We start from the raw sequence: 22,388 nt of genomic DNA on the forward strand, positions 1-22,388 counted from the left end.
CAGTAACTTCATGTACCCAGCAGGGTGTGGAGCTGTCAAGGATGCTTCTTGCGTAACATAAAGCATCCTGAGGTGAGGTGAGGTGAGGTCTTGTTAACGGCATGGCTAGTTCAGTGGCTGCACTGACTTCTGTGGCAGCTCCCACCTCGTGCTGTTTGACAGCTCTAGTTCTTTTTGCTTCTAAATGGCAGCCATATTGTAGACCACATGACTCAAGTGGCCTGTCTCTCTTTTGTGTGTGTGCTAGTAATGAGCTCAGGGCTCGTACTCTACCACTTGTGCTACAGTTCCACTTTGGGCTTTATACTGGTTAATTGGAGATAAGAGTCTCATGGATTTTCTGCTCAGATTCTCAGATCTAAGTTTCATGAGTAGCTAAGATTACAGATGTGAGCCACTGGTACCCAGCATTTTTCTCTCCCTTTTAGAGGGAGAAATCTTCCAGTAACCTGCAAAAACTATTGTTTGTGTCTCCACAGATAAAATTGCTTTCCCATAAGAAAAATGAAGTGACCAGGATTGGCTAAGAGATAGTTGGTGGTCACAGGAGGGCTGGGTCCAGCCCCTTCTGTCCCGTACAAGGCTCTTTGGGAAAGGCACAAAGCTGGGCATGGCTCAGGGGTGACATTGTCCTTTTTGGAGCAATGCCTGTACTAACAGCCAGGCTGGGGCAGCACCCTTCTCCTCTTCGTTTGTGAAGAAACGCACAGGTATCAAAAGAGCAAAAGCAGCCTTCCCTTCGAGGGGTAAACAGAAAAGAGCTAGTAGTGTATCTGTACCCCCAGACTTTAGGAGGAAGTTTCTGACATTAAACCCTGGTCTCAGGTTTGGTGCAGGGAGCCTGGAGGAGGCTGGTTACCTAAAGAGAAGCAGACTTGCTCATGCCCTAAAATGTTACAAGAGGAGCCCCAGGGAGTTTAGAGGCAACATCCATGGACTTAGTTTTCCTCCACTACAGTTGGTCTGTGAACACACATTTGCTTCAGCTGTAGCCAATAAACCAAAACCCTTGGGGAGAAACAGCTCAACCACTAAAGTGTGTTTTTTCTTTCTTTCTTCTTTTTGGGGCGTGGGTACTAGACTAGGATTTGAACTCGCTATTTGATGCTTGTATTTTTGCTTATCGGTGGGTATCTGATCCATACTTGTAATTCACCACTAAAGCTTTAACTGCTTACATAGATATACATTTCTCTGTGTTAGTCTGCTGAGCCCTCTGACAATGGCAGGTTGACTCATCTTTTGTCTCTTTTTAACTTTTTCTTTTTTTTTTTTTTTTTTTTGCCAGTCCTGGTCAGGGCCTGAGCACTGTCCCTGGCTTCTTTTTGCTCAGGGATAGCACTTTACCACTTGAGCCACATACAACACCACTTGTGCCTTTTTCTATATATGTGGTTCTGAGGAATCGAACCCAGGGCTTCATGTATACGAGGCAAGCACTCTACCACTAGGCCATATTCCCAGCCCCTTGGCTTTTTTTTAATGAGGAGATACTGAGATCAACTCTGGCAACCTCACAACATTTCCTTAAACTATATTTGTGACTTTCGCCTCTTTTCTTTTTTTTTTTTTAAAACAATGTAGTGAGAAAAACAATGATTTAAGAGTCAATATATAGGGTTGGGGATATGGCCTAGTGGCAAGAGAGCTGGCCTCGTATACATGAGGCCCTGGGTTCGATTCCCCAGCACCACATATACAGAAAACGGCCAGAAGTGGCGCTGTGGCTCAAGTCGCAGAGTGCTAGCAGAGTGCTAGCCTTGAGCAATAGGAAGCCAGGGACAGTGCTCAGGCCCTGAGTCCAAGGCCCAGGACTGGCCAAAAAAAAAAAAAAAAAGAGTCAATATATGGGCTGGGGGTATGGCCTAGTGGCAAGAGTAAGAGTGCTTGTCTCATATACATGAGGCCCTGGGTTCAATTCCCCAGTACCACATATACAGAAAACAGCCAGAAGTGGTGCTGTGGCTCAAGTGGCAGAGTGCTAGCCTTGAGCAAAAAGAAGCCAGGGACAGTGCTCAGGCCCTGAGCCCAAGGCCCAGGACTGGCCAAAACAAAAGAGTCAATATATGTGAGCTCTAGTTTGGGCTCTGCCACTAATGTACCATATGGTTCAAGGCAGTGTGGGTGACTTCTGTATCCATGAGCAGAGATGGGGGATTAGATCTACATGCTCAGAACCAGCTCCCTCCCATGCAGACATTACAAGTCAATCTCAGCTCTCTTGATTCTTACTGCTTCCCAGCCTAGACTTAGTCTTAGAGCCATTTTCTCTGTGACTGGGCAGCACTCTCTGCTGGATGGACCAGAGGATCAATCCTGATCTCCATCTCATAACTAGGTAATCCTGGACTATGATGAGTAGTAGAAGTTCTTGGCAACAAATACAATGAAGCTCCGTCCTCCTGTGTTGTACCCTAGGTTTTGGAGCGCCTGGTTAGAACTCTGTGGACAGCTCTGTCCCTGGGATCCGTTATTATTACAGGCTGTACATGGACAATTGTGGCTGCTTTAGTCTTGCTCACCTGAGGACTCAGTCGTTCATGAGACTCGGGCAATGGGCAGCATCAGGGTGCTCACAGAAAGCATGCCATCCTGTCTCTGTAGGAGTGCTTTGTAAAGAAGGCTCACTTCTTCACGGTGTTAGAGTTTTAAAGGTTTATGGGGTTCTTGACTAAAATTCGCTTTGTCAAATTTATTCTAGTTAGTTCCTCTTGGCAAGTTTGCATTTTGGCTTTTGAGGGCCTTAGAATTGGAGACCATGGAAAGGGAAGCCTGAGCCTGGGAGAGGAGCAGCTTCCTCTGGTGTCAGTGCTGAGGAACTGGTGGGTGCTGTGGCCTGAGCCTTCCCTTCTGCTCAGTGGCCCTTGGCCAGCTCAGGGTCCAGCAGCCCCCTACAGCAATGCCCACAGCTGTAGGAGTTGATGGAGATGAGGGTGGAGTTCTTTGTACAGCCAGCGGGTATCAGAGTAGTACAGCGGCTGTGAAGCTGCTGACCAGCCTGAGGATTAGCTGTGTGACTTTAGCCACTATTGTTAACCTCTCTGAGCCTAACCCAAGCTCTCATCAAAACACAGCTGGCTCCTCCACTTGCCTCCGGAGCCCTATCTCATAGTGAGTGCTGCTCAGAGAGAGGTCAGGGGCCAGCTCTTGAGCCATTCTGAGGGTGTCCCAAAGTATCCACTGTCTACAGAGGAGCACCCAGGCCTCTCCTTGGGTTTCTTGGAGCCAGACAGGAGATGAAAGGAAGAATTTCTTCCAGAGATCGTCTGAAGGGGGTCAGATAATGAGTTTTCCCCCAGGAGGGCTCTCCCAAAGAAAGATGACAATGACATCTGTCCAGCATTTGGCTTCCAAAAGGTGGCAGCACTGACCCGGGAAACAGAATCCCAGCCTTCTGGCTGTCTTCATGGAGGGCAGACAGACTGCAGGTGGGAGGCAGCATGGCTTTTGTAGCAAGGTCAAGGTCAAGGTCAAGGACATACTTGGCAGTGGGGCCAGCAGGAGCTGGGGCTGTGTGATTTCTGCCTGTCACTCTCACCCTGTCATCTGTCCCTGGGTGAGCTTCTGTTTTCTGTCCAGGTGGGGAGCTGTTCCCTTGGGACCTTACAGGTTCTTTGCTGGGCTCAGCAAGCCTTGGGGACCGCCCTGGCACCAGAGGTGCTTTTTCCAGGGCTGGGGGTTCTGGAGGGAGTTGAGGATTTGAAGTGAGCAGATTTGTTGTGTCTAGCCTCATTTTCCTTTTCCAGCCACTCAATAGGGACTCGAACAACATCAGGTGTTTTAGTGGATTCTCTTCTGGGCATGTTGCAGTGCAATGGTTTTAGATCCAGCAAAGTCACATCACTCCTGACTGGCCCCTAGGCAGTTCCTCTGCTCAGGTTTTGGGCTTGTAGTCAGTGGTGCTGCTGCTTTGTGTGTGTTTCAGTGAGTCCAGGAGCTTAACTCTGCTTGACCAGTCCATTCCCAGTGGTCTACAGGAAGATGGAGCTTTGTATAGGAAGAGGAAGAACACTAGAAATGTTTCCTAGCCAGGTGTTAGTGGCTCACACCTGTAATCTTAGCTAATCAAGAGGCTGAGATCTGAGGATCATGATTCAAAACCAGCCTAGGCAGGAATGTCCTCAACCTCTTATCTCTAGTTAACCATGAAAAAGCCAGAAGTAGAGCTGTGTGATTCAAGTGGTAGAGTACCAGCCTTGAGTGAAAAAGCTAAGGGACAGTATGAGTTCACACACACACACAAAATAGTACAGTATAGAATTTTCATGTCTTCCATAATGTCTTAGGGTATATTATATTAATTCAGTACATGTATATAATGTTTAATAACCAACTCATTAAGCATGTATCATTTGTATGTGTTAGGAATGTTATACTCTTAGATCTATCTATCTATCTATCTATCTATCTATCTATCTATCTATCTATCTATCCTATCTATCTATCTATCTATCTATCTATCTATCTATCTATCTATCTATCTATCTATCTATCTATCTGCTGGTCCTGGAGCTTGAACTCAGGACCTGGATGTCCCTGAGCTTTTGGGCTCATGTCTAGTGCTTTACTACTGGAACTACAGTTCAGTGCTGGCTTTTTGGTAGTTAATTGGATGTAAGAGTTTCACAGACTTTTCTGCCTGGGCTGGTTTTGATCCTCAAATTTAAGCCTCCTGAGTAGCTAAGATTACAGGCATGACCACTGGTGCCTGGCTTATAGTAATAATAATAATAAATATTTGTGCTGGTACTTGGATGGAACTCAGGGCCTAGGCACTGTCCCTTAGCTTTATTTGCTCAAGGCTGGTGCTTAGCCATTGGAGCTCTGCTTTTGGCTTTCTGGTGGCTAATTGGAGATAGAATCTCTTAGGCTTTTCTGCCCAGGCTGGCCTCATACTGCTATCTTCAGATCTCAGCCTCCCGAGTAGCAAGAATTATAGATGAAAGCCACCAAACCCTGGTTTTCTGTTTCTCTTTAATCTCTTGCATCTCACTGAATTTTCTTAGGATCATTATTTAAAATTTGTTTAGGACTTTTCAATATTTCCTTTAAACTGAGAACTATTTCTGGAGTTGTTTTTCTTTGGAGGCGGTTGTGTTTTCATGTTTCTCATGTTATTGTGTTATTATCTGCACATTTTTGACAATGTGTGCCCTTTTCTAATTTTATGAAGTGTCTTTTGTAGGAAGAGACTTTCTGTTTATCGGATTTAAGAATTCAGTTGAATACATGTTTTGGTTTGGTTATAGGAGAATTCTAAAACATGGTGCTTGTATACTTCCTTCATCTTTGATGCCAGCAGTGTCTATGAGTGTTCTATAGACTAAAGTATTCACAGGGGCAGCCTGTGACTTTTCAGTAGACACAGGCTTCTAAAGTCTCTCAGCTCCACAGAATCCAGCCCTCCTGGCATTACAGTGTAATTGGCAGTTGCCAAAGTTTTGGTCCTGTATGTTGTGAATGGATCTGTCCTCTAGTCCCTTGTTACAAGTTCAAGTGATGCCAATATAATGACATGAGCATAAAATAATAATGACATGGGCCATAGAATGTGCAGTAGGCCTACCTCAGGATCCCCAGGATGAATGTGGGAGATGCCTGGGGCACCAGCAGCCACAGTCTGAAGCTGGGGGCAGGGGTTGGGGTAGGATATGCCTCAGAATGAGCTCAGTGAATACTGAGTTTGCTGGCCCTAGTAACTGTAAGCTTGATATTTTGGAACACAGCAGCAACTTTTCTAGGTTCTCTGGAGGTAACTGCAGTTGATTCTGGGAGTTGGAGTGCTTAGCCATTTTCATGGAGGTGTAGAATCCATACGATAGCTTCTCTGGGTCCTAGGAACAAGCATGGTTGGAGCCAGGGCATTTGGCACTAGTACTGATGGGTGGAATTCCATGGATTGTAGTGGAGATGTTCCCAAACCAGAAACACTTGGACTGGTGGAGCTGGTACCCTTGCCCCACTGCATGTGGAGGAGCCTCCCTTAGGCCCCTAGGGTCAAGCAGGAGTGGCGCTGGGGCTTGTGCTTTTGATAACTGCAGCCATGGAGCTGCGGGAGATGGGTTAGGATGGCTTTAGGTTGTGTAGAGCAAGCTCTTTTAGTCACTTGATGTGAATCATTGGTGGCTGTAATCTTGTCACAACAGAGCATGCATGGGACTCTTCTTAGGTCCCCAAGGACAAGCTTGGTTCATGCTGTTTCTTTTTTTCCACTAGCAAGTGCAGTCCTACCACTATGGTCCTGGGACAGGAGTTCTCTTTGGTCCTGTTGAGCAGGCGCAGAGGTGGGTGGGAATTGGATCTGTCATATCAAAATATGTGTTCTCCTTACACCACTGTAGCAGCTATTCTTTCTCCCTCCCTTTCCATTCCATTCCCTTTCCTTTCCTTGCCTTGCCTTGCCTTTGCCTCCCTCCCTCCCTCCCTCCCTCCCTCCCTCCCTCCCTCCCTCCCTCTCTCCCTTTCTTTTGTGCTGGTACTCTATCTTGAACTCAGAACCTCTTGTTTTTGCTTGGCTGTTTTGCTCAAGGCTGGTGCTCTACCACTTGAGCTACACTTTCACTTTTGGCTTTTGCTGGTTGATTTGAGAGTCTGAGGAATTTTTCTGCCTGTGTTGGCTTCATACCATGATCTTCCCATTTTAGCCTCCTGAGTACCTAGAATTACTGGTGTGAAACATTGGTGCTTGGCTCATTTGGTGTTTTTTTTTTTTTTAATGAAAGTTGTATAAGATAACTGCGTTCCTACCTTTTCTCGGTTGTTTCTTCCTTATGTTTGTTCTTTTCCTTTCCTGTGTTGCAAAGTTTGACTTTATGTGTAGGGATGCTTTTCTGGTCCCTGCCCAGTGGTGGCGGGTGGTAGCCGCCTGGGCAGGGAGTATCCCCAGACCAGCAGTGCTGTGCCCCTCCCCCTCCCCCAGGCAGGGCAGCTCATGCATTTCTTCATGCAAATTGGGGCTTCTTTTCCAAGTTGGTGGCCTTTCTACTGTCCTTACACAACTTGAACTTCATCATCCTGTTGGATGGGGTGGCTGGAGCACTGGACTTGCATTTGGCTCTTTGGAACGAAGGAAAGATGAGATCTTCCTGCAGATGTGGGAAAGAACCAGAAATTGCCTTTTATGGCTTTTGCTTTTGTCAGAAGACATAAAGAGTTAGGGGCTGGTGCTTCCAAAATCCAGGCCTTGCCCTCCTTGCCTCCCAGCCTTCTCTCTGCCTTATATTCACTAGGTGCATGCCCAGTAGAAGGTTGGGCATTCCATTCCCCCAATGACCATATCTCTGACACTCATCACCTTCAAGGAAGGCCTTTTCCATGCTCTGTGGAAAACAGCCAGGGCAGTCCTCTTGAGAGCCTACTTCCAAACAGGTGTCTCGCTCATTTTCTCCTCTCTCAGTCATCATGGATATGAGGACGCTGCCCACTTCCCATACTCACGATCTCAGGGCTGGATCAGCACGAGGGCACAGGAAGGGCTCAGGAAATGTTAGAGTAAGTGAATAATACCCTCTTCATTTCCCCTTACTTCATATCTTTGCTTTAATGAGTATGTCCACATGTATGCATTTGTATGTGAAAGATGACCTAGGGAAGATAGAGGAGAAAGGAGGAGGAGTCCCAGACTGGCTTAGTGAATGGTGGCAGTGGTCATTGTGAAGCTCAGCCTATTGTGGTGTGTGTGTGTGTGTGTGTGTGTGTATGAATGTGTATGAATGAATGTGTTTGTGTGGGGGGGGGGTAGGCATTGTCCTTTAGCTTTCTCTGCTCAAGGCTCTCCTTCTAGCTTTTTAGTGGTTAACTGGAAATAAGAGTCTCATGGATTTTCCTGCCTGTGTTGGCTTCAAATTCACTGCTCAAATCTCAGCCTCCTGAGTAACTAGGGTTACAGGTATGAGCCATCTGTGCCCTACTGAATACTGACTTTTTTTTGGTACATCTTGCCTTTTTAAATTATTATTTCTATGTGTTTTATTTACATAACATAAAATTTGCTACTCTAACATTGGAAACCATGTATACAGGTATTAGAACTAGGAAACTGAAAGGGAATACCAAAATCGAGAGACACAGGGTAAAAAAGACAAATGATTACAAAAGCAATACTTGCAAAACTGTTTAGTGTAAATCTACTGAACAACTCATGGGGGGAAAGGGAAAGGGGGAGGGGGGAGGGGGGAATGAGGGAGGAGGTAACAAATAGTACAAGAAATGTATCCAATGCCTAACGTATGAAACTGTAACTGCTCTGTATATCAGTTTAACAATAAAAATTTTAAAAATTTGCTACTCTAACCCATTATTAAGCATACACTTTGATGGCATTAAGTGCAGTCCTACTACCAAGCAGCCATCACCAACCACTGTCCCATTTCTAGAACTTCTTTCACCACTCTACCAGGATTCTATCCAACAACCAGTTAACCACTTCTCAGCCTTCCTCCCCTTGCCCTCGGTAGCCTTCAACCTTCTATCCCTGTGAACTTGCCTATCTACATATATGTGGGACCACACCGTATTGGTCTTCTTATGCTTATGTTATTTCTTCCACACCACAGCACATGTGAGAGCTCCCTTTTTTTCTCTGTGCACCTCATATCCCATGTGTGCATCTATTCCTTCGTGGGTCACATTTCCACTCTCAGCACATGGAAGTGGTCCTTTCTGGCTGCTTGCTCCAGTTCAGGCTCCTTCCCGAAGGCTGTGAAGGGCCACCTGTTCCTATGTGGGTTGGGAGGGGTGCTGAGCTTTGCAGGGAACTAAACTGAGCTTTCTCAGAAGCCCAAATGAATCTATAGATCTTTTCATGAAGATACCAGCTCTGGTTTGTTTCTTTGCCCACTTCACAGTGTTCAATGATGTGTCTAAGAAACTTTATTTCTAAACATGATGTCACTTCCTGTAGTCCAAAGTCTCTGCTTAGTAGTGGATAGTCCATGTCAAGTTGGCCTCTGTGTTTGTCCAAGTATTGGAAATCCCTCCTAAGAAGTAACCTACTCTTCCTGCCAGGCTAAGCTCTGTTTCCTATTGCTTTTTCTTTTCTTTTTTCCAGGTATGAAACCAGCCTGGGCAGAAAAGTCTGTGAGACTCTTTATTTCCAATGAACTAGCCAAAAGGTGGAAGTGGTAGCAAGTGGTAGCCTATCAGCCTTCAGTGCAAAAGCCAAAGGAGAGCTGGATGCCCTGAGTTCAAGCCCCAGTACTGGCACACATGGGAAAATCACCACCACCACCAAAACAAAACCTCCTTGCCACTTGTATTGAAAGCCTGTGGTCCTCTGTGTTAAGCTACTGATTCCATCCCTTGAGGAGCTGCCGGGGCCTGGCTGTGATGTGCTGTCTCTAGGTTCCCCGGAGTCCACGGTAGATGGGACTGCACGTGTGCTGGTTTCCTCCTCGAAGCCAGTGCTGACAGGGCGTTCTTTCCTCAGCCTGTCCCAGCACTGATGTGAGGGGGCTTCAGGGAGTTGGGCCAAAACCTTTCTGGGTGACTTGTCCTGTCTTTGGTTACCAGAAGGTCAGCACTGTTGATTGTCCCCCTTCTTTCCTCTGCCACCTGTGTCGGGAGGGGAGAGTCTGTGCTATGTGAATGGTCATTTTCCTTTTGCAGAAAGCTCAATCTGAAAGACCCGGTGCTGCAGCAGGTGCTGGAGCGGAGGAACGAGGTCCTGTGTGTGTTGACACAGAAGATCATCACCATGCAGAAGTGCGTGATATCCGAGCACGTGCAGATCGAGGAGAAGTGTGGCGGCATGGTGGGCATCCAAACCAAGACCGTGCAGGTGTGGCCCAGGGGTGGGCAGGCTCAGCCCCAGCCATGGAGATGACTCGAGTGGATGGGCAGGGTGATGGCTTCATTAGAAACAACACTTTCCCAAGTGAGTTAATAGATGTGTCGCACCGGCTTAAGTGAGCAAGCACACGCTGGCTGCTGGAACTGAACTAGTTGTGGCAATCTGGCTTCAGTCACTGCTGGATCCAAGAGTTGACCTAGGCCACTGCCCCTGGCCCCCAGCCCCAGACAGCCTTTCTTTTGATGGTGTTGCTAACTCTAGGCTTTCATCAGATTTACTGTAGTCTATGGGGCAAGATGGCCTCAAAACTGGATCTCACTAGATCCCGTGGGTCGTGTCTAGGCCTGAAGCAGACCCATGGCCTGGCAGAAGGGCTCTCTGATTGACCAGGCACTTCCCTTAGTGGGAGTGAGAGTTCCCCCGAGAGAAAGTAAGTAGAGTGGACACTGAGCAGGCCAGATACACGAGGATACTCAGCACACCTTGGAGCCAGGACTCCCACATGTTTGCTTTGAGGTTAGCTGCCCTGAGTGAGGGCAAAGATCTAGCTATGTGTACATGAATGGATTCTTCCAGTTTAAAGTAGAAATGTCTTCGAAGCTGGTGTGTGTGCTGGTGCTGACAACCCACACTGCACCCTTGAGCCATTGTTCCCTAGTTTTTTGTTTCCTTTTTGCCAGTCCTGGGGCTTGAACTCAGGGCCTGAGCACTGTCCCTGGCTTCTTTTTGCTCAAAGCTAGCACTCTACCACTTGAGCCACAGTGCCACTTCCGGCTTTTTCTGTATGTGTGGTGCTGAGGAATTGAACCCAGGGCTTTGTGTATGCAAGGCAAGCACTCTACCACTAGGCTATATTCCCAGCCCCTCCCTAGATTTTTTTGAGATCTACTTTTTGGGTAACTTTTGACTTTTTCTTTGTTGTTGTTGTTTTGTTTTGTTTTGTTTTGTTTTGGTGCTGGTACAAGAGCTTGAACTCAAGACCTAGAAGCTGTCCCTTAGCCTGTTTTGTTCAAAGCTGGTGCTCTACCACTTGAGCCATACCTCTGCTTTTAGCTTTTTGGTGGTTAGTTGGACATAAGAGAGTCAGAGATGTTCCTGGCTTTAAGCTGTGGTCCTTACTGCTCAGCCTCCTGAGTAGTTAGAATTACAGGTACGTGCCACCGGTGCCAGCTTATTTTTGGCTTCTTCTAGGGACCCTTCATGTCTGTAGTTGGCAGATAGTGTAGATGTCACCTTGAGCTTGGACTTTTGGGGGGAGGTAGGGCGATGGGACAACAATGGGAAGAGAGGCGCTTGGTGAGAGATGACTTAGATCATCCCCACTGGTGCTTTAGCTCGTGGTCAATGCCCGTTCAAGTCCTGGTGCTGTAGGAGTCAGACGCTTATCAGCCATTGCTTGTCCTAAAGCCACATACTCTAACCAGAATCAAGTTGCTAAAGAAAAATGCCTTTGGTCTCCAGCAGTAGATTGCCAGCTTTGTCTCTCAATAGGGCAGTGGGAAGGACTTAAAGGATAAAGCTTTACTTCCTGCCGTTTCATTCCAGTCTGTCCTGCCTCCTTCTCAGCCTGTCTCCCCACCACGCTCGCTCTCCCTGACCCTGTGGGCACGGGGTCTGTCCACAGGGGTCCAGCTGACCCAGCTGGGGTCTCCTAGACACAAGTTGGAGTTTTAGTAGGATTTCCTCATTGCTTCCATAACTCTTGATGAGAGAATTGGGAGTTGATCTTATTTAGTCATACACTGCTTGTTATGTTCTGGGAAATGCTTCACTAAGTGATTTCATGGTTGGGTGAACATCACAATGTCCACTTGCACAGATAGAGATGGTTGAGGTCAGCCAGTGGACGTGGCCTCTTGATAGTTTAGAGACAAGGTCTCCCGTGATGATGGAGGCTGCTGCCAGCCTCACTCTGCACACAGATTCACGGCATACTTCACCTTCTTCCTAAGGAAGAAGTATAGCCAAGGGCACTGGCTCCTGAGACAGGAGGATCAAGAGTTCAAGGCCAGCCTTAGTGAGATCCATTTCACTATGTGTGTATATGTATGTACATATGTGTGTGTATATATATGTGTGTAGATATATAGTGTTCTGTACAGTTTATATAATATATAGCATATATATTATACATAGAATAAACTATATAGTTTATATTATATATTTAGTTTTTCTATATATATACTATATACTAAACACATGCTTAGTATATATAGAGTAATAAATATACATAGTACATACTATATACAATTAGTATATATAGCATATAATACTATTTAGTATATAAATATACCACATATTGTACTATATACACACAAATGATAAAATGTATGGTAAAACTAATAGAATGGCTATTAATAGAATGTGTGTACACACCAATATCACCACAAACACCACCAGTCTATTTTTGTGATATCACAGTGGCTATATATTAGAGAGGAACTTTTTGGTTTCATTAATTATTCCATTATGGGACCATGTGATACATATGATCTGTTGACCAAAATATAATTAATTTATATGATACCTATTTATTTATTTATGTGCCAGAAGTGGGGCTTGAACTCAGAGCCTCATGATCTTGCTTGGCTCTTTTTGCTCAGGTTTCACCTTCTATCACTTGAGCCATGCCTCCACTTCCATCTGATTAAGGAGATCAGAGTGTCATGGACTTTTCTGCCCAGGCTGGCTTTGAACCTCAGCCTCCTGAGTACCTGGGATTACAGGTGTGAGCCACTGGTGCCCTGACACGTTCTAGGGCCTCGCAGGTCCTTATCTCTGCCAGCTCCTCTTTCCTACCTGGCTCCATGATCATCTCCCCAGCATGCTTGTTGTATGCATGGTGGGTGACAGGGAGTGGAGGAATGAGCATGGGGGGGTGTGTCTTCTCGCTCACAGGTGTCAGCCATGGAGGATGGGAATGTTGTCAAGGACAGCAATGTGGCCCTGGAGATCCCAGCTGCTACCACCATTGCCTACGGCATCATGGAGCTGTATGTGAAACAGGACGGCCAGTTTGGTGAGTGCCATGTCCCGAGGAGGCTGAAGGACCCTGAGTTCCCTCAAGATGTACACTTGTAGGGGACTCTTCTGCTTGGGGGTCATGAGGAGAGATGGAAGACATAGAAGATGAATTTGAGAGCAGCCCAGCATCTGAGCCCTGGCTGGGCAGCCCTGGGGGACGGGGTTGTGAGGCAAGTCCTGGGTGGAGCTCTTTCTTGAGATGTTGGTGTGGGGTGCAGTTTTGCCTTCAGGGCCAGGAGAAGCCAGTGACTCCACAGTAAGCCAGACGGATTGCCAGCACCACTCTCCTCAGTGCGGAATCTTGCCCTTTCATCTTCTCCCTTGGAAGGAGAAAGGCGCCCCCTGATGGGGCTAGAGTGAGTGGTCAGCTCGACTAGGTGGAGGAAGTACCGCATGGCAGCCATTGACTCTCTCCCACCTTCGCTGTAACAGGTTCCTAGTATGACTCTAATGGCTCATGCTTGTGATCCCACATGAGATCTGAGGATCCTGGTTCGAAGCCATCCCAAGCAGACAAATCCTTCAGACTCACATCTCCAGTTAACCAATATGTCCAACTAAAAGCTGGAAGTGGGGGTGTGGCTCAATGGGTAGAGCTCCAGCCTTGGGTAAAAAAAAGTTAAGCAAGAGCATGAGGCCCAGAGTTCAAGCCCCAGTACCCTTGTACATGTGCACATATGCATGCATGTGCATGCACACACACAATTATAACATAAAGCAAATGACTAAAACTATCATCTGACCCTCCACTGCCATCACAAGCCTGTCACTGTCACTTGAAGGCAAGCAAGGCTTTTGTCTCATTCATGTCCCCTCATCTTAGAGGCTCAAGGCCCCTTCTCTCTCAGTCTCAATGAGAAGAGGTTGTGCTGAGCCCAACAAATTGCTTCATGAGGTCCAGAATGAGTCAGTCTACCAGATTGTCATTACCCTTTTTGGGTATGGTAATGCCATTATGGCACTGTTTCTAAAAGTTATCATGTAGAAGCTGCTTCCATCTCACAGATGGAAGGACAGTGCATCTGCTTTGCTCTCCAGGGCTGAGTGGAGTGTGTGGAGGTGAGGCAAGGTGGGTGGGTCCTGGCCCAGGCCCAGCTCCTGAGCTGGTCAGGGGGACTGTGCAGGTCACAGTACATCATTCACAGTTGGGGTACTGTTTGTCATTTTCCTTAGAGAGTGGAAGGAGGCACACAGTAGTACTATGCATGCGTCTCCTGCTGTCTTCTCTCCCCTCATCCTCTTCCCTCACCTGCTCCAGTGAAGTAGGTTCAAGACAGTAATTACATGAGACAGTTTCCCACCCCCTCGGGGACAAACCAGAGACGCAGACACTGGACATAGTGGCCTGATGGGACCCTGTCCTCACCTCCTGGGTGCTGGGGACTTGGGTTCCTTGTGACTCTTCTTGAGGCAAGCCAGCATTTGGGGAAGTGCAAGCAAGAAGACGTCAGGTTGGTTTTTTAATGTGTGCCAGGGCTAGTGCTTGAGCCACAGCATCACTTCTGGCTTTTTGGTAGTTAATTGAATATAAGAATCTCATAGACTTTCTTGCTGAGATGGCTTCTAACCATGATCCTCAGACCTCAAGCTCCTGTGCAGCTAAGATTTCAGATGGGAGCCACTGCCCTCCCGTTGAAGATGTCAGTGTTAAAGTTCAGAGAGATCAGTGTTGAGGAACACGAAGACCTGCAGGAATCGCAAGCTCCATGCACTGTGTGCAAGGTTTCTCCTTCAGGTGGACTGTTGTGCGGGCGAGTGGATTACTCCTGCTTCCAGGACGAGCAGCTGTGTGCCCATCCTGGTGCTGGGCCTTGCACTTCTGTGCAGCTGGATCTGGCCAGTGTGCCAACCATGCTTTATTGAGATATAATGGACAGATAACATGCTAGAAATGTTCAGTGTGTACAGGGATATTTGCTATCATATACACTGTGAAGTGACTGCCACAGTCAAAGTGGTCAACATATCCATTACCTGACACAGGTACCATTTGTGGAGAGAGAAAGAGAGACACAGAGAGAGAACGTTGAGGATATGTGCTCTTGGCAAATCTCAAGTAAATATTTTTTAGTTGTAGACTTTAATTGCATATTTATGAGCTATAATTTAATGTTTAATGTTTCAGTGTATGCCTACGTTGAAATCAAATCCATCACCTCATGCATTTGCTAATTCTTTATGGCAATTATATTCTAAAACCTCTTTTTTAGCTATTCTGAAATACACAGTTAACCTTATTGTTAACTAGCTACCATCTATTCTAAAAAAAACCCCAATGATTTATTCTTCCCATCTAACGGACCTCCTATGCATTAACACCCTCTTTCCATCTTCCTCTGGGAACGAACATTCTGGTTTTCTGTTTGTTTGTTTATTTTCTTGTGGTACCAAGGATTAAACTCTGGTCTTTGGGATTACTAGGCTCGTACGCTGCCAATTGAGCGATACCTCTAGTCCTTCTGTTCTGTTCTTCTAGAACATCAGTATTCTTTAAATCTTATATGTGGTGAGATGTGGGGTAATACGGTGTTTATCTTTCTGTGTTCACTCAGCATATTGTCCTTCCTCTGTGTTATCTGAATGATAGGATTTCACACTTCTTTTATGACTAACATTCACACACATATACACACACACACATATATATATATATATATATGCTATATTTTCTTTATCCGTTCATCTGTGGGGCATTTAGGTAGATTGCAAGTCTTGACTAATAACATAGTAGTATTAACTATTGTCACTACTATATACTAAAACTCCAGAACTCAACAACAGAAACTTATAACTAATCATCTCTCCTCATTCTTCTGCCAGTCACCACTGTTTTCTGTTCTCTGCTTCCTTGAGTTTGACTATTTTTTAGATTCCAAGTAAAAGAGTGTGAACACAGAATGTGTGTCTATCTGTGTCTGGCACATAATGTATTCCAGGTTGTTGCATATTGTAAATGGTGAGCTTCATCTTTTTTTAAGGCTGAATAGTATTCCATTGTGGACATATATTTTCTCTGTTCATTCATTCTTGGACACTTATTTCTATATCTTCACAACTATGAATAATGTACCATTGTGGTGAGCTCTTTTAAAATCTTGGTGCATACCAGCAGCCGCCCCTTGGCTCCTTATGGACCCTTGGTGGCTGGAGGGACAGGCAAGGAGTTTTGGCCTATCCTGCCCAAGGCTCTGTGGGGTAGCCTGCCTCTTTCAGGGTGGCTTCTTTCTTCTCACAAGGGCCTTTGAAAGACACACAGCCTTGTGTGGCCCGCTCTCCTGTTTGCATTTTAATTTGGAGCCTTTTATCTCAGCTGGCTTTTGCTGTGTTTGAAAATAAACTCCTCATTGTGCTGCCAAGAAAAGGCACCCTGGGACTAGCACAGCGATCTCTGGACTCAGTTCCTGCTGCCCCATGGCCCTTGCCCTCTGCGCAGTGCCATGCTGGGCATTCGGAGCATCCCTTGCCCAGATTGCAAACCACTCATGCATTTGTGTTGTTCTGGTTGTCAGTTTTTTCCTTTGCTTGCCCATCTGTGCCTTCTGTCACTCTTGCCCCAGAATGTTCTGGTTCTGCCCCAGGGAAACAAGCCTGCAGGGGCTGGAAGGACCCTCTCCTCCCCCCTCCGGTGGCCTGACCTTGACAGTGACCCTGGTGTCCTTTGTTTTTCCCTGATGGTCCAGGGCTGCATCCAGCTGCCTGCATTCCGTGGCCCTTTCCTTCTGCAGCAGCTCACCCGTGGGGAACTGAAGGCTAGTCACAAATGGTCCTTTCGTGTTTTGAACTTTACCCAATGCTTTTGTTCCCTGGTCCTTGTATTTGCCTGTCCTTTCAGCATGAGCTTCAGATCTGACTAACCTAGGCTGGGAAGCCATAGCACACCCTGTTCCCCAATCTGTGTCCCTCGCCCCAGGCTGGCCGGTGCCTCTGGGAGCTTCCCAGCCTTCCGCCAGCTGCATCTAACCAGCTCGTCTGCTTCTCTCTCTCCTGCTCCATCCCAGCGCTGCACCCAATGTGATGTTTAAACATCACATGGTAAGTGTGCTTCTAAACCACCGACCCACTCACATGAAGGCCCTCAACCTGTGCCTATAGGGCTCTTCCTCTACACTGCCATCCACCTGGCGATCCCCCCAAAGTGAACCCACCTCCAGGAAGCGTGCCCTGGTCCCCCCAGGCCCAGAGTGTGTCTCCACGGAACCCTCACGGCTCTTCAAGGCACTGTCCGTGAACCTTTTAGCCATGATGGGATTTGGGACAGGAGACCCCAAAGAATTTGAAAGTGAAGGAATCTGAAGAAATGGCAGAAGCCAGAAGGTCACTCTGACCTTCTGTGAAGCAGGGGACAAGTTCCAGGATTTCCTGACCCTCCCATCGGGGGAGAGAGGTGCCCAGTCCCTCTCTGCCTGTGGGAAAGATGTTCCCTAATCTATGAGGACACAGAGGAATGTGAGCACGAGCAGCTTCCTAGGTTCACACGGCCACTCGGCGTTGTTGGTTTGTCATCTGTTTTGTCTTATGCTTTTCTTCCTCATTCCATTTTTCATCGAACCTAGCATACCATTACCCAGGTGAGGTGGGCATAGTGGTACATGCCTATAATCCCAGCACTCAGGGGACAAGGCAGGAGGCCAGCATGAGCTATAGAGTGAGACTCTGTCTCAAATAAACCAAAGCCAAATAAAGAAAACAAGGAAACAGAAATGGTCAGGTATCACATTCTCTGGGTTCTTATTTCCTTAGGAGAGTTCCTGTGTAAGGGAAAATGTCTATGAAATGGATGTGTATGCCTTTGTGTTGTTAATCCGCCTTTGGTTACAGTGGCCTTCCCTGTGAATCCAAGATGGTTTACTTTTATTTTATGGCTTTGTTTTTATTCCATTCCTTTGTTTTGGTGCCCAATATTACGAACTAGAAGCATAAAGAGAATATTATTGAGCTCACCTATTGTTTATGCTTAGCCCAAACATCCTAAGCATTATTTTTTCACTCACAGTCCAGACACTTAAGCTGAGCCTTCCATTATATTCCAAGAAACATTTCTTTTTATGAGTAAAAACAAACATTTCATTACAGGAAATTTCACACACATTTCAAAGTAGAGCTAATACCATAGTGACTGGTATGTATCTACCACCGATCACCTCGTGTTTCATTCCATTGCCACCAGCCCTGCCTTTCCCATGGATGGCTATGAAACCATCAGTGCTGGTCCTAGGACTTGAACTTAGGGCTTGGGTGCTTTCCTTGCTCAAGGCTAGTACTCTACCACTTGATCCACAGCTCACATTCTGGCTTTTTAGTGATTAATTGGAGATCAGAGTCTTGTGAACTTTCCTGCCTGGGCTGGCCTTATACCTTGATCCTCAGATCTCATTCTCCTGAGTGGCTAGGATGACAGCTGCGAGCCCCCAGTGTCAGACTCGTTTCAGCACCTTTAAGCAATAAGCTTTTACAAGACAAATAGTTTTGCCTTGGTATAGTAGGTTCATATAAAATGCATTTCTTTTTGTCTGGCTCTTTTTGCTTCATGTAATATTGGTGTGATACAGTCATCCCATCACAGAGCCGGTAGTTTCTGTTTATGGCTGCATACTATTCTCTTTACTCACATAGAAGCTAGGACTCCTAAAGATGTAGCCAAATGGCTGACTGTACCTCAGAATATACTGTCAATAAGTCTTGAATACGATAATTGTCACATTTCCTCAGTTGTGTTCATGGTGGGTTTTGTCTGCATAGAGTTGTTTGTTCAGGTCACAGGGAGAGAATACTTGCAGCATGTGAAAGATGAGAGGGCTTTCTACTTGTCTGGGCATCCAGAGTGAGAGCACTCGAGAGACAGGGCAGACGAGAGCGATGGCACTCCAGAAACGGGGCACTCCAGAGAGATGGCACTCGAGAGAGGATGCTCAGAGAACAGGCGCTTCAGCGAGAAGGCACTCCAAAGACAGGGCGCGCATAGAAAGGGCGCTCCAAGGGGGCGCTCTAGAGACAGCGCCGTCTGGAGAGGGGGCTGGTGTAGCCCAGACAGGGGGCCCTTGAGAGAAAGGGGCGAACAGGGCACTCCAGACACAAATGCATTCCCGGGAGCCGGCACCCTCGAGATCTCCGGGCTCAGCAGCTGCTGAGGGTGCGTTGGGAGGGCGAGGGTTTCGAGGTTGGGGGTGGGGTGGGGCGGGGGGGAAGAGGCGGCGCTGTCTGCTCCACCCCGGGTTAGGAAGGTAGGGGATGATGTGCCCACGCTGGGCTGACGCCACGCCTTGCCCGTGCTTTGCCTCCACGCTGCAGAATTCTGCCTCCTCCAGGAGAAGCATGGCGGCTTCGAGCACGAGCGCAGGGTCGACGACCTGTACCTGGACCCGCTGGCCTACCGGGACTTCGCGTTCGTGGACATGCCGGACGCCGGACCCGGGTCGACTTCCCACCATGTTCTAAAGCAAGGTATAGCCAGCTCAGGGGGTGAGGCTCGTGGCTTGCCACGTGACCCTTCCACTCCGGGGTGCGGGGGAGCCATTATCCCCAGCGACCTGAACCCTGGTCCACCCTGCAGGCGTCCCCCTGGGTGGGGCTGGGGAGTGAAGCAGTCAGCTCCCTTGTACCCCCAGAAGCCTGCTGACGTTGAGGAAGAGCCAGCGATCACCTTGGCTAGGGAACTGAGTTTCCATTGGACCCCAGGCTCGGTCCGCATCCCAGGCAGAGTGGGAAGCTCCTTGTCCCCGTGGCTCGAGCCATGTGGTGCAGAGGAAGAGGCCAGGACTCCCGAGGTGCCCATGGCACCTGCGCTTTCTTGCTTGGTGCCTTTTCAGAGAGGCTCCATACTGCAGCGGCCAGTAGGAGATGAGGATAAGGAGAGGCAGTAACTAGATAAGAGCTCAGGAAAGGCAGGGCATTGGTGGGTCTGTAATACTAGTGACTCTGGAGGCTGAGATGTGAAGATTGAGGTTTGAAGCCAGACTGGGCAGGAAAGTCTTTGAGATTCTGATTTCCAATTAACCAGCAAAAAATGCACAAGTGGAGGTATGGCTCACATGGTAGAGCATCCACCAGCTTTGAGTAACAATGGTAAGTGACAGGGCCCAGGCCTTGAGTTCAAGCCCCAGTACTGGGACACACACACACACGGACACACACACACACGGATCAGCTGCATGGAGGATGAGAAAAGACTCCTCAGTGGGGCTTCAGAGAATCCAGGAGGAGGAGAGGATGCTTTTGTCACAGAATGCTGGTATTGGAAGGTTTGGCAATGAAAACCAATCTCTTTGTTCCTACTGGTATTAATACAGAATGGGACCTTTGGTGGAAGGATACCTTCTATATGACACAGCCTTGAGCTGCACTGCTGCTGGGTCTGCCCTAACAGTGGGCCATTCTAGTTGGCTGGGGATGTAGTGGCAGCCAGGTGTGTTGGGCAGGAGTGGGGTGGGGTGGCCTGGCCTCTGTGCCCTTGGGTCCTGGACTAACCAGCCCAGCCATTCTGTTCAAGCCAAGGCTCCAGGAGTTCTACTTGTGTTTCTGAATATGTTGGGTTACTACAGTTCTGCCTCTCCTCTTCTTTTCTCTTTCCCTTCTCCTCTACCCCCTCTCTCTGGCTTTGTGCAGCACTTCTATATTAGTATGCTGCCCTGTATATATGCAAGCACTATTTTCTAAAAAAATCTTCATTGGGCTCAGTGTACTAGAAGGGTGTGTGTGTGTGTGTGTGTGTATGTGTGTGTGTGTACACTGAGGCTTGAACTCAAGGCCTGGTGCTGTCCTTAGCATCTTTGCTCAAGGCTGGCACTCTGCCACTTGAGGTACAGTTCTCCCTCTAGCTTTTTGCTGGTTAATTGGAGATAGGAGTCTTGGAGACTTTCTTGTGCAGGCTGACTTTGAACTATGAGCCTCAGATCTCAGCATCTTGAGTAGCTAGGATTCCAGGCATGAGCCAATAGCACCTGGCTTGGAAGCTTTTCACTACCCTTAACATAGAAAAGAGAAGAGGTTTAGAGGAGCAGGGAGAGGCTCCCACACATCCAGCACCCAAGGGCCCCATGCACATCTTGAGCAGATGGGAAGGAGTAAATCAGGGAAGAATTTCCTTGTTTGCCAGGAACATGAGGGTGCCAGCCCCTTTGAGAAACGTGTTAAACACGAAGGATGTGAAGTTTTTAGGAGAGAGCATGAAGCAGTACACTTTGGAATTTGTATGTTTCTGACATACACTCAGTAATTCAGCTGAGAATTCTGCAGTCTTGCTAACAGGGAGTCTAAATGACTCTTCCAGAAATATTTGGCTAGACTTGATCGTGTAGTGAGCAGAGAACAGGAAGCCTACAAACCTGGGCCTCCCTCCTCCTTTCTCCTCTCTCCCTGTAGGAGTTTGGTTATTGGGAAAGTTGCAGGCTTGTATTTTACTCAGTGCCGTGCATTTCGGAGTCAGTGAGGCTGATAGCAGCTGGACACACACCTGTGGGAGGCGGGTGGGGGAGGCGCTGTAAGCAGCCAGCATTGCTGGGTTCCATCATGAGCTGTGCACGGCAGTCATGACGCCAGGTCTGTTCTTCCTTCACAGCAACCTTGCGCCTGGAGAGCAATTTCCACCCCTTTGTGGAGCTGCCGGAGCAGCAGCAGACAGCTGTGTGGCACCTGTTGCAGATAGTCCTGTTCGATGAGGAGTTCCTCGTGGCTCTAGAGCAAGTGGTGAGACAGACATCTCCTATTTGGGTGTCATTTCTTCTGGCTAGACAGAGTAGACAAAGGCTTGGGGCTAGAACGAAATGGTGCTGCGTTTCCCTACCTCTTTCACCTCTTCACCTTTGTCTGTTTCCTTTCTCAGTTACAAGGTCTTTAATTTTCCAACTGCAGAAAGGTAGCTGACCTTAAGCAGAGTGGGATGTATGAATTTCTCAGAGCTGCTACTAACAAAGGACCACACACTTGGGGCTGAAAACAACAGAAGTTTGTTCTCTTACAGTTCTGGAGACCGGAAGTAGAAATCTTGGGGTGGGCAGGACTGTGCTACGCGGCTCTGGCAGGTCCAGTGACTCCTGGCCTCCCTTGGCTTGTGGCCATGTCACTGTGTTCTGTGCTGCCTTCATATGTTCTTCCTTCCAGTGTGTCCTGTGTGCAGTGTCCCCTTTACTATCTCCTTTAAGGAAATGAATCCCTTGATCTAGGGCCCACTGCAATCTAGGCAAATCTCATCTTGACACCCTCACAAAGAACCTTGTCTTTGAATCAAGTCCCATTCTGAGATTGCAGGTGGACATACCCTGGGTAGGCACTAGTCAGCCTCTAACAATGAGGGCTAGCAGACAAAACCATCACCCCCTCTTCTATTTCAAATAGAGAGAAGTGAGAAATTTATGTTTTCCAGTATTGCAGCAGGATTTCTTGGTTTGAACAGTGTCTTAACTATTAGTTTTGCAATTGCAACATGAGTCATTTATTAGGGATCCACTCGCTGTCCCCTCACCCTCATATGCCCAGACTTTTTTGTACTTGAGAAGCCTGAGGCTTTGGAAACCTGCTTTTCATTGTAGTTTTGTCTTTTGGGTCTTCTCTTGTTGAGGGAGTTGGGTTAATGGGCTGA

General features: G+C 47.4%; 1 protein-coding gene across 1 annotated transcript in view; it reads left to right on the top strand.

Annotated features, from left to right (window-relative positions):
* Nucleotides 1–22,388, top strand: part of Gsdme (gasdermin E) — a 48,898-nt gene that overhangs the window by 18,876 nt on the left and 7,634 nt on the right. Inside the window, exons 4-7 of the mRNA XM_048339678.1 lie at nucleotides 9,607–9,778; nucleotides 12,689–12,809; nucleotides 19,103–19,255; nucleotides 21,369–21,496. Of these exons, the coding sequence (XP_048195635.1) occupies nucleotides 9,607–9,778; nucleotides 12,689–12,809; nucleotides 19,103–19,255; nucleotides 21,369–21,496 (574 nt within the window). The remainder of the gene's footprint in view (nucleotides 1–9,606; nucleotides 9,779–12,688; nucleotides 12,810–19,102; nucleotides 19,256–21,368; nucleotides 21,497–22,388) is intronic.

Source organism: Perognathus longimembris, chromosome 2 (genome assembly GCF_023159225.1).
Source record: "Perognathus longimembris pacificus isolate PPM17 chromosome 2, ASM2315922v1, whole genome shotgun sequence".
Classification (NCBI taxonomy): domain Eukaryota; kingdom Metazoa; phylum Chordata; class Mammalia; order Rodentia; family Heteromyidae; genus Perognathus; species Perognathus longimembris.